The sequence below is a fragment of the Monopterus albus genome, unplaced genomic scaffold (assembly GCF_001952655.1).
Source record: "Monopterus albus unplaced genomic scaffold, M_albus_1.0 scaffold8.1, whole genome shotgun sequence".
In the NCBI taxonomy this organism is placed as follows: domain Eukaryota; kingdom Metazoa; phylum Chordata; class Actinopteri; order Synbranchiformes; family Synbranchidae; genus Monopterus; species Monopterus albus.
This window is the reverse complement of record NW_018127888.1, coordinates 1,757,278-1,773,901: the sequence shown is the minus strand read 5'-3', so window position 1 is coordinate 1,773,901 and position 16,624 is coordinate 1,757,278. Positions and strand designations below refer to the sequence as shown.

The following is a 16,624-nucleotide window of genomic DNA, read 5'->3' as shown; positions in this document are numbered from 1 at the left end:
GTCATTATGCCAACCAGCTAGGCTGCACGAAGCCACTGTATCTGTAAAGTCAGTCAGCTCTACATAGACCTGTATCAGTACAAGCTGTAGCCACATTTACTTGTTTTCACTCACACCACAGAATGTTTTTATTTCCTAAATCCTATCCCTCCCACATGCTCAAATACCCACCCATTCATGTATTCTATACACACATATTGTACAGGAAACAATACACCCATGTCTACAGGTTATAAACCACTAGGCACAAGGCCAGTTCAGGCCTGATGTATTATTCAAGGTTTTATTCAACCTTTACATACAGTACACCAGTCAGGAATATACAGTGAACCTTTAACAAAGGTCTGTCAGTTACACCATAAAATCTGCAGTCTGAAACAACAGATTTTCAGATGAAGGATACAAAGCGTGAACATGTGTAAGTGTGTAGTTCATTGTTCCTGCTTTCAGTCCGTGTTTTTACATCTGTACAGGTGTCACAGTAGAAGCTATGGTGAAGAATGACAAGTTCCTCGGGCTAAGATTTTATTTATTTTTCCTATTCTGACCCCTTAAATATTGATCACGACTATAAGTTGCCAAATATTGGCTAAATATGACATTGCTCCCCCACTTTGTTGACACATTTCCATACAGGCTTCACCTCTCTCTGTAGCAACCATCTTCTGACACAGTTTACAGGCATGCATCATGACAGAATAGTGGCAGTGTTAGAGAAGCAGTGGAAAGTACAGTATAGGCTGTGGTAGTGTTGGTGAGAAAGAGAAAGATGCTTGAAGGCTATTTGGTCAAATCTGAATGGTTTAAATTCCCCTCTGCCACTCAGCATCATTATTTGATTTCATGACTGAACCCTGTGGTTATAATAATCTCACCCACAGGTCAGCAGCACCATAGCAGACAAAGGTGTGGGAGGAGGAGAGAGCATTTTATTTCTAAATAAAAAGGAAAACTGAAGTCATCTGGATAAAGTTTTACAATGTACTTTTTTCACTGGGGGTAAACACAGCAAAAGCTTTTCATACTTGTTATTTGAAAGAAGCCAAGATAAATGTCAATTTAAATGCAAAAATTAATATCTAATTGAATGCTATATAGGCCCATGAGTGCACATTATACCCTTTCAAAATGCCAAGTCAAATTTGAAATGTCTTTCTTAAAAAAAAAAACTGAGTTTTTAGTTTGTAATCAGTAAAAATTGATGTTTTCAAAACTTGCTCAATGGCCACTAATCAGTCCTTATAGCTACATAATGTGATTACTAATGTAATCTAAGGTCCTTCTGGCAGCAGCTTAAAGAATAATGTAGTCATTCAGTGAGCTTGTTGATAAATGAAACAGCTTGATTATATGCTGCTTTCCTGAGAAATCAAATTGTTTGCTACTGTTCTGCTTTGCATTGAAGTTCACTGAGAGGTTTATAAAATCATTTAGGTTTTTGTTGACATGCCTATTTGTTAGTAACAGTCAAGAGAAACAGCTTGATATCTAAGGGAATCTGCTTTGCTACATGACCTGTGGTTTGTGGGGCAGTAGTGTGCTGGAGACAAGGAAATGTATCTGAATTCAGCAGAGAGCCCGACCTGAGTAGCACCAGCAGGTAAATAATCAGGCTTGAAGACAGTTTTCTTGGGTGAGCTTTACAGCACAAGGATAGATGGTAAATGGAAAGTATGCTGATATGTTGCAACACCATATAAAAGTGTTCTTGCTTAATGTAGAAACAGCATTTGTCCTAGAAAAGATTGGTGTAAAAGATCAGCATTGTTTTCTTTCCTGAGTCATCTGTCAGTGTACTGTACCCCAATATGTTGCCCATAAGGAGCTTCTCTGAGGATTCATCAGATTTAACATGCTAAAAGGTGTAAATTGGTGCTAGTTTTTATTCTGCGCGCTTATAATCCTGTGTACCCTGTGTCGTATTATGCGACTGATTGGCTTATAGATCAAAATACCTTCTACAACACATTACAAAGGTATATTCATGTGCACATTTCTTACAGTTGAAGATTTTACTGTATGTAGTGGTTTTCCAAATCTTTTGGTGATAGAAACAGACTCATAATCTGTAACAGGTAGTTTTAACATCGCTGAGTTGTTATTGTCTTGCCTGGCTCTGTACCATCTGAAAAACTGGGTAATTAATATTCACACTTGGCATCAAGACGTAATAGCTTGGCTCCAAAGTTTGGACTAAAAATATTGTCCTTTAAAGATTCTGTTGACAAAAACATAGAAACATGCTTGTTTTAGCCATTACACATGCAGTTAAAAAATCTTGATGAAATTTGCATATCATTTTGGCAAGGGAGGACATATAACATATCTTCTGCTAGTCTTATATTTGAACTCTACCCTTGTTTTTACACACTGAAAAAACTTTTTGTTCTTTTACACACAAAAACATCTTTCTTTTTTTGTTGTGTCACTTCGCAAAAAGAGCAATAGACAAAAAAATTAATCCACAAGTCTAAAAATAAGCAAACGAGGAAAAAAAAATGCATAATTCATTTCACACTCACAAATAGAAACATAGACTGTAGCGAGTGACAGACTGTTGGATGATCTGGGAGCTGCTTTTACTGTGGAAAGTGCTGTACCCGCTGACTGTAGAACTGCAGTCTGAGTCATGACTCAGTAATGAACACTGTATAAATGTAAACTGAAGAAAACCAGGACACATTTATGGCTCTCTATGTCCTTATGGTGTGTGTGTGTTTCTGACCTGAATGAACCCAGACATGAAGAAAGAATCCAAGAAGAGTAAATTGAGCTCAAACTGCTATTTCTGTATGCAGGTTTGCTGGTTTTTCTGTAATAAATGATGTTTCCGCATGTTGCACCATTCACAAAAACTAGTGGTCGCACAAGCACTGACCTGTGTTCTGTGGAGATTAGCTAAGAGCTGTATTGCGCAGCGACTCTCTGGCAGGAGCTGCATATAGTACAGGACATTGACTTGGCCTATAAGATCAAGGTTGGTGTTTAAGCCTTCGCTAGAAGCACAAGCTCTCAGTAAGTGTGGGAATCCAAGACTCAGCCTATTATTAGGCATTTTGCCATGCCCTGTTAGAGTATACAGTATGTCCTTCCTAGTGCATGCAGTAGATTGCACCAATTAATCTGAGCCCCATAGAGACCCTCGGAGAAGTCTAAATCTGGCGTTAAACACGTAAGAATCAAAGAAATGATCACAATGGAAGTGAATAAAGAAACGGAGTGTTGAGGGGATTTCTTTTCCTATTAGCTGCTGCTCCAAGACCAAATATAGCTCTGACTAACATGTTTATGGTGTTACAGAGTAATTGGATACTTACTGTCTGCAGCAACAATGGTTAGAATAAGATAATACACAGTAGCTGCAGTTTGTTAAAACATTCTGCCATTTGACTAACGTGTTCATTCAGAGTGTATGAGAGAGCAGGGTGGCTTCTGTAAGCTGTAAATCACCACATCTGGCAGTGCAAGGGCAACAACAGTGTTGAGCTACACATGTTGCAGGGGTATATGATTCTCAGTTGACACACCTAAATGAAGGGGCTAAAGAGCAGACCACTGATCTGCTGCAGTACTGACAACCTCACTGTACCTAAACACTAATAATTGTTTTCTTTGTGCTTGTGTCAGTCACCCAAGCCTCCTTCACACAGAGGAATGGGACAATATGCTGCTCTGATGTGTTTCTGTGTGTACTCGTGTCAATTTCACATGATTTTTTTTAAGTAAAGACATTGTTTTAAATGATGCTCTGTTGTATGTGTCCAGTAACGCAGCCTTTACCCCAACATGTGCTCCTTCGGTCTGCCACTCACCCACATGTCTACGCTAATCAAGGTGCAACACTCTCTGTTTACTCTTTTGTAACAAGGTATGCATGCTGAAAACCAGTCAAGAAAGAAATGCAAAATGCTAGAGAGTGACTGCTAACTGGCTACACAGCTTGTTCATTCAAGAAACACTGTGTTGTGTAAACATGACTTTTTCAAATGGCTCACAGGTCTTAAGTGACTGAAGCTGTGCAGGTGATGTTGAAGAAAACCAAGGCTTCTCTGGTGGAAACACATAGATGTTGTGTTTACCAGTTGCATTGTTATGCATTTTTGAATGCAATTAAGCAACAATTGTAATTCAGTTTTCTTAAATTGTTGCTAAACAAAATCCACTGCACAGCCTCAAAGGCGCACAGACTTGTTCCTTCCCATCTCATACATGGCATTAATCAGTTCCACCAGTGAGAAATTTTTAAAACTAAATGAAAATGTTTAAAAAAAAAAAAAAGTACAGACAATTTACACATTTAAAAAAACAGCAACATCATGTCCCAACCAACCTGCTCACAAGATAAATAAATCTATTTGGCTATATTCTACATAACATTACGCTGATATACTTTACATAACTTTTCATGGATGGCACCATTGCTTTCTCAAAAAAATTTATAACTCTTGGTGATATATTTTATAAAATTAGTTGTGATAAAATTATCTTCCTCTCTCTACAAGCTCCTGTCGTCTTTCTCCTCCCCTTTCTGTTTCTACGTCATCCATCAGCAAACGGGAATGTTGGAATGAGGGAAGTTTGGCTTTTGCTTCAGGAGACACTGATGTTTACACACTGTTTGTTCATTTGTTCACTGGTCCTTCTCCAACATTTACGTAGCAGGAGAGCAGTGAGGGTCATCACATCTGTGTAGCTGAGAGAGCGAGAGATAGAGGAGAGGAAAAAAAAGTGTTTATGGTACTTGATGTGTTTGTGTTAAAATTATCTTTTGCCAAGAGACAAAACATAAACATCATCAGTCTTCTTCACTTGGTTTTGGCTCGTGATGACATTCCAGTGGAGGCGATGCTGACATTGATCAGAGGCAGCTCCTTCCCTCTTGGCTTCAGTCTACCTCGAGTCTCCGGCAAGGAGAGGAAGCAAAAGAAAAATGTCCGCTCTCTTCTCTCAGTCCTCAATTGTTTCATATGTTTTCCCAGAGTGTGATGTCTGCCTCCTACTATTTTTCATGCTCGCCTTCATTCTCTTTCTGTCATGGCTTTGACTGTTCTTCCTTTCCTCTTTTATTGATGTTGCTGCTCATCCTCCCTGTCCTGTCTTCCCTTTTTTCACTGAGGCTGACACAATCCAGATGAAAAGCACCGTGAGATGCGTCTAACACCGCTGTCATCTTCCAATATCCCCCCAAAACACAAAACAGTCTCTTGTCTAATCTCTTCTTTTCCCCTCTTCTCTAGTGCTGCCCTCTTCCCCCCCTTATAGATTGTGTACCTCCCATCAAAAGGAACGAAGGGCAGAGAAGAATGCAATTAGTTATAAAAGACAAGAGTATAAAATGGCAGTTGGAATATTTCCCTGTGAGACGTAGATCATCATGTTCATTTGAGAAAGAGAACTTTTTATTGTCTTCTATGCTTTGTCATTTTTCTTTTTCTTCTATTTGTTCTTAATTCTTAAAGTTGTACAGCTGGAGCTGGTTTGGTCTTTTTACATTCTGTTTCATTTCATCATCACAGAGAAGATGTCACCTTGTTTGACCTCCACAGCATTTTCATTAAATTAAAATTATAATTAATTTATCCTCTCTCTTGCACATTCATCCCACCCCTCTTCTTTTTCTTCTCCTCATGGTCAGACGTAGGCTGATTCACTGGACTGTGTGCGCCCCAGGTTGGGTGGCTGGGACAAATGTGCCATGTCCTTCTTCCTGATTTCACAAATAGACTTCCTGCGGGCCTGAACGCCCCTGATGGCAGCTTTAATCTTGCGCCAACCTAAATGGTTGAGCTCGGCCAGGTTGAGCACCACACAGATTCCGCTCACCGCAAACATGAAAACCAGGAACACTGTTTTTTCTGTGGGCCGGGACACATAGCATTCCACCTCCTTCAGACATGGGTAACGGTCACACTCAAAAATCCCAGGCACACTGAAGCCATAAAGGAAGTACTGGCCCGCTAAGAAGCCAATCTCCAGTGCGTTTCTGAACACCACCTGAATGATATAGAAGCGGGAGATCCCTTCTTGCCGGCGAACCTTGGAGCTCTTCCCATGGGTGAGGCCCCGTGGGGCATTGGGGATCTCCTTCACCTCTAGGCAGTCGGGTTCTTCCTTCCCTCCTCCTCCATCACCACCATGCTGAACTAGAATCCCATTAATGTTGCGGAGCTTTCGCGCCCCGTCCCTACCCCCATAGTCCCTCTCCATTATGGGATAGAGAAAAGAGTAGCGCCTTTCCCTCTGCTTCGCTGATTGATGGACGGAGTAGGTGATGAAGCAGAGACTGGGAGTGCACACCAGTATGATCTGGAAGACCCAGTAGCGGATGTGGGAAATGGGGAAGGCTTTGTCATAGCAGGCCTGATTGCAGCCCGGCTGCAGCGTATTACAAATGAACATGGTCTGCTCGTCTTCGTACACCGTCTCCCCTACAATGGCCACGATTAGGATACGGAAGATCACCACCACTGTCAGCAGGATCCTAAAGGAGAAAGAAAGATTCATAAAGTTAATACACTCAGAGACATACAGTGATTCAATGTCTTAGGAAAGATTATACTGTTTGTCCTCATACGTCCCTCCAAGCAGAGATTCTAGAGATGCGCTGAGTGAGAGAGGACAGTACAAAAAGTTCATCCAATTTTATAAATCCTCCTCTGTTGGAGTACAGTTGTTTTTAAGAGACTTATGAGCCAGGAGTCAAGATATAAACCTGTCAAATGAACTGTGTGAACTAGTTTTTATTAGTAAAATGACAAAGTACACAGAGAGCTATTGTGATTGGCTAGTGCTGGCATGTTTCTGGCTTGCTAGTTTGTTAGCTGCTCATCACTTTTATGCAGACAGATGAATTTAGCTGTACTATTTTTTGGTATGAATTTATTTTCCATGTGTCAAATATTTTTATTTATAGCATGCATTAAACCTTTCAAGCAATGTAGGTAAGACTGGTGAATGAGTATGAGTAACTGGACATCGACACTTGCCTTCACCACAAAAAAAAGGGCAAGAAAATTGGGAATGAAATGCTGTACAAATCTAATAAGGGACACAAAGTGTGTGAGGGGGATGAAACTGAAATCCCAGCAGGGAGCTTCAGGAAGGACTTTGAACTCCTTAATCGGGGTAAGAAGTGAGAGAAGTCACCAAGGCAGAGAGAAGAAGGGGAAACTGTGTTAATGATGAGGAGGGGTGTTGTGTAACTATCAAGTCAAGAGCGCTCCAAATCCCATTTATCAGCCAAACACTCAAGAAGAAAAGCTATGAGTGAAGCCTTGATGTGTTGTCATCGCTCAGATCTCACAGCCTATATCTCACCTCATCTAGTGTCTTCTGCATCATTAGGTGCAGGTAGCTCAGCAACCTCAGTTTAGAAACACTTCAGTTGGAACTGCAAATCATTTCACACAGAGTAATTTCTCAGCTGCTGACTTTGTTATAAACAATGCACACACTTTCTCGCTGCATTAGCAACAAGTGACCCTGGTTTGTTATTTTTATTTATGGTGTAAAGAGAAATTATTGCTGTTGAAACTGGGATCACCTCACTGTGGGTGGATGTGTGCAAGTTAAAGCGTGTCTGTCAAAGCATATACTTCCATGTGCCAACTTGCCAAATCTATAAACTATGTGTGTCTGTTTTATGATATTAGACACACACACAAAAACAGAAGATAAACTAGGGGGTTTCTGCTCCTCTCTCTTTCCTTTCTTCCAGACAGCATTCTCCTTGCTTCCTTATTTCTTCATTCCTCATTTACTTTTCAGATCTGAGAACTGGTGGCACTACAAATATCATGCTGTCTCACACTGGAATCTTCAAATGAACAGGCCTAGACATCACTGTTAATCTATTGATTGATCGCTGCCTTGGAGTTCACTCCCACAGAGCTCTGCATCAGGTCAGCCCTCACTAATCACTGCCATTTATATTAGCTATAGTCCCATTAATAACAGTATGATAAATCGCTGCCATTACTTCAGGTGAACCCACAGTGCATGCTATTACACTAGCCCATCAAAATCAGACCTCATTACATTTATCATGGATTTATGGATTTTGTGTGCGTACAAATCAATAGATGGTGACATATAAAGATGGCACTGGAGGCAGTGCTGGTGGGCAGGACAGCACAGAAAGGTCAATGTGCAGAACACAGAGCATTTACATTTAAAGAAATGAATCATCACAACACACACACTGTAAGGCTGTTTCAGACTTTAACAGTACAGTAAACCATAAGTCAACCACTTTTAGGTGATGAGGTCATGTTTAAGAGGTAACACACTGCTGAAGTGTGAATAAAATATGCATACGAGCTAAAACATTCTGATGTCATTTCATATTACACTTTAAACCTCTGCCGTTCACCATAGAAAAAATTCAAGTAACTATTTTTTATTGAAACACTTGAAACTTGATCTAACACCAAGGACCAATATTAGAGCTTTGCTTTCTCATTCTCAAGGACACTCTAGTATCATGTTGCAGAGAACTGGTAAAAAAAAAAAAAACATCACCTTGTTCATTATACATAACCTTCTGTATTTATATCTTTGTGCCAGATGCCATTACTTGTAGGTATAATGGTCCAATCATGTTTGAACAGTGAACGTTTATAGCATGGCTAAAAGACAGAGGGCCTTTACTTCAACAGGTAAATCCAGCAGATTCCACTCTGAAAAGCAGTTGCTGGCAATATTGCCACATGAAGGCAGATAATGAGCACTGAATGTCAAGGGCATACATGCATGCACATTCACATACACTCATATTACTGAATTATAGTTCACATTAATTACATTTTAATTAATTCAGTAGATCCGTGACCAGATAAAAACTGGAGTGATAATGAAGAATTTAAGTGAAATATGATTTAGCATCTTAAAAAACTCAAAAATCAGTTTTAGTCTCAGGGCCTCACTAAAAAAAACATCACTGCCGGGCAGAAAACTCACATCCCCAAAACCGCTACTTATCAGGAAATGAAACAACCCTGTGTATCTAAAATAATTCAACATGACATCATCAAAATTGGTATTGTGTCTTTATATATGGCCACGTACTTGTGTGTGACATTATGTTATTAACATTTTATCTAAATCAAGATAATATGAGGCTTTGCCGACAACTTTTCTACACTTTCTCCTCTGGCAGGAGCTTCAGTAGTTTATTTAAAATCCCATCTTAACCTCTTTCCTCTGTTCACTTGCAACTTATCCTCAGGGTAAGTCTGGATTTATTAAATAACATCAAATAGAGTCAGTAGCGGCCACCTGAATTTACTTCAGGCAAATCAAGTGTATTTCACAGAAAGAGTCACATTTGGGAGGAATAAGTATAAATTTACCAACTCAAACTCAATTAGATGCTCCATTGATCTGGACACCACTGTGACAGGAAAGTAGATCCCGGAGCGGGGGAGGCCCCCGCTCCTGCACCTGACATTGCCAGATAATCATTAGATGGCATTTGGCTTTGTGTAAGGTAATCTACCAATAGTACAGAGGCTTTGCTTGTCTTGTGTGGCACAGATGTGGAGTCAAAGGGTGGAGTTAATCCTTTTTGCCGTCTTGACGACGTACAGTTCACAAGTACCTCATATCAAAATATCAGGTCGCCAGTGATAACCTCCAAAATGGAAAGTGAAAGACTTATTCCCAATCTGCCCAGCTGTGATCAGCTGACATGTAGAAGGGGAGGGAGGTGGAAAACTTTTTTAAAAAATTATTTTTAATCAAACTGCATTTGCCCTTGTAAAGACTCCATTAAGGAGCTTAGTGATCAGAGAATTCATAATACCAGTGAGAGCACTGAACTAAATGTCTGCACTCACACACGTATTCTTTGTGACCACACACAAACATATTTATACACATATGCACCGGTAAGTGGAGGCTACTTCAAACTGACTGTACAGGATATCGAAAGAAAACATCAAATTGCTGTTTAAGATCAATTTGTTCCAGACAGGGATAAAAAGATTATAAAGTCACCAAAAACCCACTGTGGCTTAGACATCATCTCCTTAAATTAAAAGGAAACCTGCCAGTGCAGGGGGAGAGTGCAAGAGATAAAGGGGGGCAACAAGGCAAAACCACCAGTGGTGAAAAATCTCAATGGAGAGAATGAATTAATAGCTTCCACATGCAAAAGCAAAATAGCAAAAGATAAACATCTTTCATTAAAGTTAAGCAGAAATTCCAGAAATTTGATGCTTTCAGCTTCTCAAATGTGTTTTTTATGTCACTGAAAATTGAATACTTTCGAGTTTTGGACTCTGGAAAAAAACCAAGCGATTTGAAGATGTCCTCTTGTGTTGTCAGATTTTTAATGGGAATTTTTTTTACTAATTTCATTGATTACTCTGAAATGAGAAACTAACCTCTAACAAAGACAACCATCAGTTGTATGATAGGTTGCAGGTTGTATACATACATATGCCTCACACACAGCAGACATATTAGCACATACCTCAATACATTCACACCCCCTGTTCCCTCTGTTTGTTGTCCCCTTTTACTAATATATTGCCTGTGTTTACACAAAGGTAGTGGTGATTAGGCAAAACGCTACACCAACACAACTCCAAAATGGCTTTTCTCCTCCAGCAATTGTGTCCCCCAACCTGCCATCCTTCTCTGTTGTGCTACCTAATTATCTGAAAGGCAATCCTTTGCAGTAAGGGGGTGTTTGTTATATTCAAAGCTCTCATGAAGGATGTGCAGTTACTTGTCAAAAACAAAATGTGGATGGTAAGATAAAAAACAGCTTCTGCATCTGCCAGGAGAAATCAAATTCTATCCCCTCCATATGGATAATCACCTTTATTTGGCCAAGTATGTTACACACAAGGAATTTGTTTCCGGTACAGAACTGAGGCAGCCATCTGTACACCAACTCAACCGATGGCTCTAACCATCGGGGGCAGTTGGGGGGGTCAATGTCTTGCCCAAGGACACTTGGACACGTGGACTGCAGGCACCAAGATTCGAACCTCCGGTTGGGAGACGTCTGCTCTACCCACTGACCGACAGTCGTCCCCATATGTGCACATACAAGCACATGTGTGGAAGCACAAGAGTCCACACACAAACAGGGCTGTTGCTACCACAGTGGTCTGCATTATTCAAGCTGCAGAGATATTGAAATGCCATTCACAGTGCAGCTCCCTTGATAACCCCTTTTTGTTTCATGTCAGTCTCTTTTAATGAAACTCTGATGGCTGTTTACATGGCAGTGGGAGAGAATAGGCTGCATAAAAATAGAAGTAAATGTGAGGTAGGAGTTGGCAGAGCTGGAACTAAGTTTTAGGAGTTAATGAGGCAAAGCATTTGAACAATGTACACACCTGTGTTGCTGTAAGGCACTTTGGACTACTGTGTCCACTGTGTGTTCTGTATAAAGATATGGATAGAGCAGGGACAAAGGTTTTTATGGAAATGGAGCACAGAAAATTTAGGAATTGTGAATGAACATAACAGCAGAAGGCAAAAATGTATGAGAATAATAAGAAAGAGGAGGCAAAAGAAAGGCCAGGAATAGATAAGGAACAAGAGGGATTGAGGCAATCAATCAATCAATCATAAATGTTATTGGCTAGTATGTTAGAATGCAAGGAATTTGAGTCCAGCTCAATAGCCCCCGAAGTGCACCAAATAAAAATGAAAGAAAAAAAAAACAGAATAACAATCAGAAATTCTAAATATGTACATATATATAAAAGTTATAATGCGATATTTTATGTACAATGGCTACAATATAAGATTAAAAACAAGAGGGTCCAGAAGAAACCTAGAAACCTGACGTAACCCCCCTTTTCCTTTCCTGTCATCTCTACTCCCTCTCTTCAATCTCCCCTCCATTTAACTTCCCTCTGCTAGTTACCACGGCAACAGGCGAGGGGCAGAGCAGGAGGAGAGAGAAGTGTGCCGACTAGAAGATAAGTACTGTATACTAAAGAACAGCATGTTTCTGCTGAGGAGGGGAGCAGATATGTTGCACCAGTTACAGCGTTGCTTAGGTGCCTCAGAGAAATTCATGCTAGTTTACTTTACACAAAATCCTGAGGAAGAGTTCACTGAAACAGCAAACTGTGCCGGCAAGGCACACTAAATTATTAGCTGAAAATTTTGTGAGAAAAAGTGAAACATATTGCCCCCATTTTAGCAAGAGAGAGAGAGAGAGAGAGAGAGAGAGAGAGAACTCCTACTTCACTCTTGTTCAAAACCCAGCAAGAATAAAGAATGAAAAACAGGTTCTACTCAACAATGTATGGATACCAAATCTCTGTTTAATTTCTGGTTCTGACAAAGCAGCTAAAATATATGTTTTTGAATTGCTGATGAAACTGAAATTCATTTTTGGGATTGGATCATTAATGATGATCGGTAAACAAAAATGAAAGCTCTTTCCTCAGCCTCTGCAGAGGATGAGGAGTCTATTAGCTGCTTTTGATTGTGGCATAAACAAGTCTATTGTTATGGCTGACCTGCTAATCCTGTCCAGAGCCTTGTGTTTAGCCTCCATCAATACCTGTTCCCTGACTGCTTAGGTCTGTTTTTCCTGTCCACCACTCCCTTCCTCCCTTACATTTCCATCTTTGCTGCAGCTCTGATTCTACTCTTAAAAGCTAGGGGGTAAATTTAAGAGAGAGAAACAGGTTAAAGATGTAATTATAAATATTCACTAATCTGTCTCCCAACCTGCATCTTCTCTTTCACAATCTCAGATGCATATGTCGCCCAGTAATTAGATTGAATTGCCATTTCACTTCGAGTAAAGGAGTCTGGAACCATGGCTGCATATATCACTGTGGTCACACACCAAATGCAATTTCATGTAGTCAGTTCACCTCTTTTCACAGGTCAGCAGACTGAACCATGAAAGCACAGCACAATGGGATTGCTTCACTTTGGACAGGAAGTGGCAAATGACTTATTGTTTTATTTAGGTATGAAGATTTATTTAAAATAAAATACCCAATAAAAATGGTGTGGAGCAATACTAAATCAGTAGCAGTGTTATTTTCACCTGTGTTAGCAGTGGTTTGGGAAAGTCCCTTTTCAGTCCGTCCCTCTCTTTATTTACTCCAGCCTCTACTCTGCCTCTCTACTCCTTATTTCTTTCCCTGTTAATGTTTTGACTTTCTGTTTCTCTGGTGGTACCAGTTGATAACAAACATACCAGCAGCTCTGACAAATCTAATCCTGTCACATTAAATAAGAACAGACACTTGTCATACTCTCTGTCTGTGTACTCCTTTGCCAAGGTTTATCAGCAGCTTGTAGTTCACGACGGGTCGCCTGGCACCGGGCTGTGCCTAACCTCACACAGAATACTTACACTGTATCTTTGTGAGGACACTCATTGACATAATGCATTCCCTAGCCCATTGCCCTACTTTACTTAATACCATCAGAACTAAATGCCTAACCATAACCTAAACCTAATTCTAGTGTGAACCCTAAAACCAAGTCTTAACCCTCAAAAAGGTGTTTCACAAAATAAGGACCAGCCAAAATGTCCTCACTCTATACTAAAAAAAACAAAAGCAACAACAATAAAACGTTTTTGGTCCTCACTATGTAGCAAGTGCAAGAACACACTCACACATATCCACCCAGAAGGGACGTTCCGGTGCTTCAGGCCAGTGACAGAAGGAGTAAGGGGGTTGCACTCTCCCCTGCTGACAGACCCTTATCCTGCATCCACCTGCCAGCACACATATACACACTGGGACACACACACACTGAATATCACACTCAGCTGCTGAGACCAGTATAACAGAGATACAATATACAGCATAGAGACTGAAAACTCAGATGAAGATGAATTTCTAACATACCAACCTGTAATAAAGGTTTTATCATTGTCTAGTCTGAGAGCCTTTGATTTCCAATCACAGGTTCAGTTCATTGACACTATAAAGCAGTGTGGCTTGTTTAGATGAATATTCAAGAAGTTACATATCCAAAGCAACACAATCAAGACACTAATTGTCAGGGCCGCTTCTCCTCTGCTCTCTCTATCATGTGGGCTCTGCACCTCAGCTGTGTTGCATTCCAGTAATTAGCGACTGGTCTGTCCATGCACACAGCTGGGGTGCATCCCGATGATTACCTTCGCCTCCTTATATAAACCTCTGGCAGACGTTCCGTCTTGGCCGGAACATTAACATAGTAACGCCGACTGTACATGTTGGTAGAATGCTACGCTGACAGACACTGTGCGTTTTGGCTTGACTCTACCACACTACCTACGAGCTACGCTCATTTACACTACACTACATATCATACATATCCAAGTACCGTACCTTCCCATGTTATGTTCTTTTGATATTTTGTGTTCTCTTTCTTTACCTGCTACCATCATGTTTTTCTCCCTAGCACCTGGGTCTGCACACTTGAGTCCAACCTCAGTCCTTCCTCACCCTCCTGGTGAGGGGGGCTACCATAACACTAATAATGGTACCCATGAGTGGAAATATGGTGTACACAGTGTGGAGTGAAAAACTTACTCTAGATACATTATTGTAGACAAGAAAAAAAAAATAAAATTTAACATTATTATTTTATAGTTTGCTTTAAAATTCAAGATTTAAGATTTTTATTTGCCATTTATGCACAAACAGACAGTCTAGGCATATAGGAATTCTTGTGCAAGGCTCCCTTGGAGTCAAGTAAAGCCAAAAAGAACACTTAGTCTAATAATAAAATTACATAAGAATAAAACAGTAGATAAAATCATGAATACAAAAATAAAATAAATAAAATGGTGAATTGCACATAGTGGAACTGTATATGGTATTTTACTTAGTAAGGTAATGAGGGGTTATTGCACATGTTTTTCACATTTTGTATTTGGCATCAGTCTTAGTGTGGCAGGGAAAAATTTTGTTCTGTGTGTGGTGATACTGTCCGCTTTGCTGTGTCTGAGGTTGTAGGTGCAGTTTTTGTGTCTGAGCAGAGTGTGAGCTGGGTGGAGTGAGTCTGATTATGTTCTCTGCTCTTTTACAAGAGTGCTGTGTATAGTGTGTCCATAGCAGGAAGTTTACTCCCAATGATCCTCTCTGCAGTCTTTATAACTCTTTGAAGAGCCTTCCTCTCTGCCTGTGTGGTGTTACCATACCAGACTGTGATGCCAGTAGTGAGGATGCTCTCTATCAGTCCGCTGTAAGCCTGGGTGAGAGGGCAAAGGTTCAGCATAGCTGTTTTGAGCCCCCTAATGAAGTATAGCTACTGCTGGGCTTCCTTCACTTTGGCAGCAGTGTTCAGTGACCAGCTCAGGTCAGATGTCACCTGCAGGCCCAGGAACTTAATAATAATAATACTGAACATACTTTTCAGTTCTATAGATCTGACACTGTATATTTCTGTTGAAGACAGAAATATACAGGCAACTGTAGTCTGTGTCCAATTCTGGGTCTGTAAGCTGATAAAATCAAAATCTAATAATAGTATATTCTAATCATGTTCACTTATTCATCCATCCCTCTGTTCCTCTGTCTCTCTCTCTCACACACACAAACTCAAGGACTATTTATATGGTGTGTTGATGAATGTGATCTGAGATAACAGCTTACATATACAGACACACAAACACACACCACAAACGTCCAGTGTATTTTTGACGACTTACCCCAGTCAGTATAATGAAATTCTACATACCTACTGGAAAGTATTTTTCTTCTGACTAATGACTAAAAGGCTATTTGTGTTCTTACACACTAACAAGGAACAGATTGATCCTGACAAAGATTAGGTGCATACTATTTTCCTACCAGTGCACTAGCTCATAGGTGCATGACATGACAATGGCCTCCATGACAATAATAATTGTGGCAGTTACCTTGGTAGCAGATTACACAATCAAGTACAAGTTAAATGGGAGCTCAGATGATAAAAATAGACTTTCTACAATATATTGAGACATCATTCACAATAGATCAGTGGCAGGAATGAAAAGAAGTGATATGAGTGGTCTCCATGGCAACAGACCAGCCAGTGGGAGCGCTGGTTTTTGGGTGGGTTGTAAGGTTATGATGGAGAGGCAGGAGAAGGAACAGTGAATGCGTGGGTTGGAAAAGGAGGAGGAAGGATGGGGGGGTCATTGAAGGGAAATTCAGAAAGAGAGAGAGAGAGAGAGAGAGAGAGAGAGAGAGAGATGGAAACAATGGGTGTAATCTGAATTAATTGAATAAATTTACACACTGAAATCTTTATTTTGATTTGATTTGATTTATTCTTTCAAGCATGTAAAGACAGTTGATATGTCAACACACATAATTTTACACATATCCAACAAATGCTAATCCAATATCAATTTGCTTATACCTAGTACATGCTTGAATGGAGTAGGAAGAAGTCAGACTTATCCAGTCCTACCCCATGACATCATCTTACCATCATTGGTTTACAAGCAGTATCTCTACATAAATAATTATCTTCTACACCACACAAGTAATATACTAAAAAAATTATAACAGAGTGTTAACATTCTTACATAATTACATTCTTAAATAATTATCTTCTACACCACACAAGTAACATACTAAAGAATTAATACAAGGTGTTAACATTCATACACCACACCCACAATGTTCCATCTAATTAATCATTAAGC

At 40.0% G+C, this 16,624-nt stretch overlaps 1 protein-coding gene across 1 annotated transcript in view; it reads right to left on the bottom strand.

Moving 5' to 3' along the window:
- Positions 1-4,266: 4,266 nt before the first annotated feature.
- Positions 4,267-16,624, bottom strand: part of gjd1b (gap junction protein delta 1b) — a 23,151-nt gene continuing 10,793 nt past the window's right edge. The window contains exon 2 of the mRNA XM_020586969.1: positions 4,267-6,481. Within this exon, the coding sequence (XP_020442625.1) occupies positions 5,632-6,481 (850 nt within the window). The 3' untranslated portion in view covers positions 4,267-5,631. The remainder of the gene's footprint in view (positions 6,482-16,624) is intronic.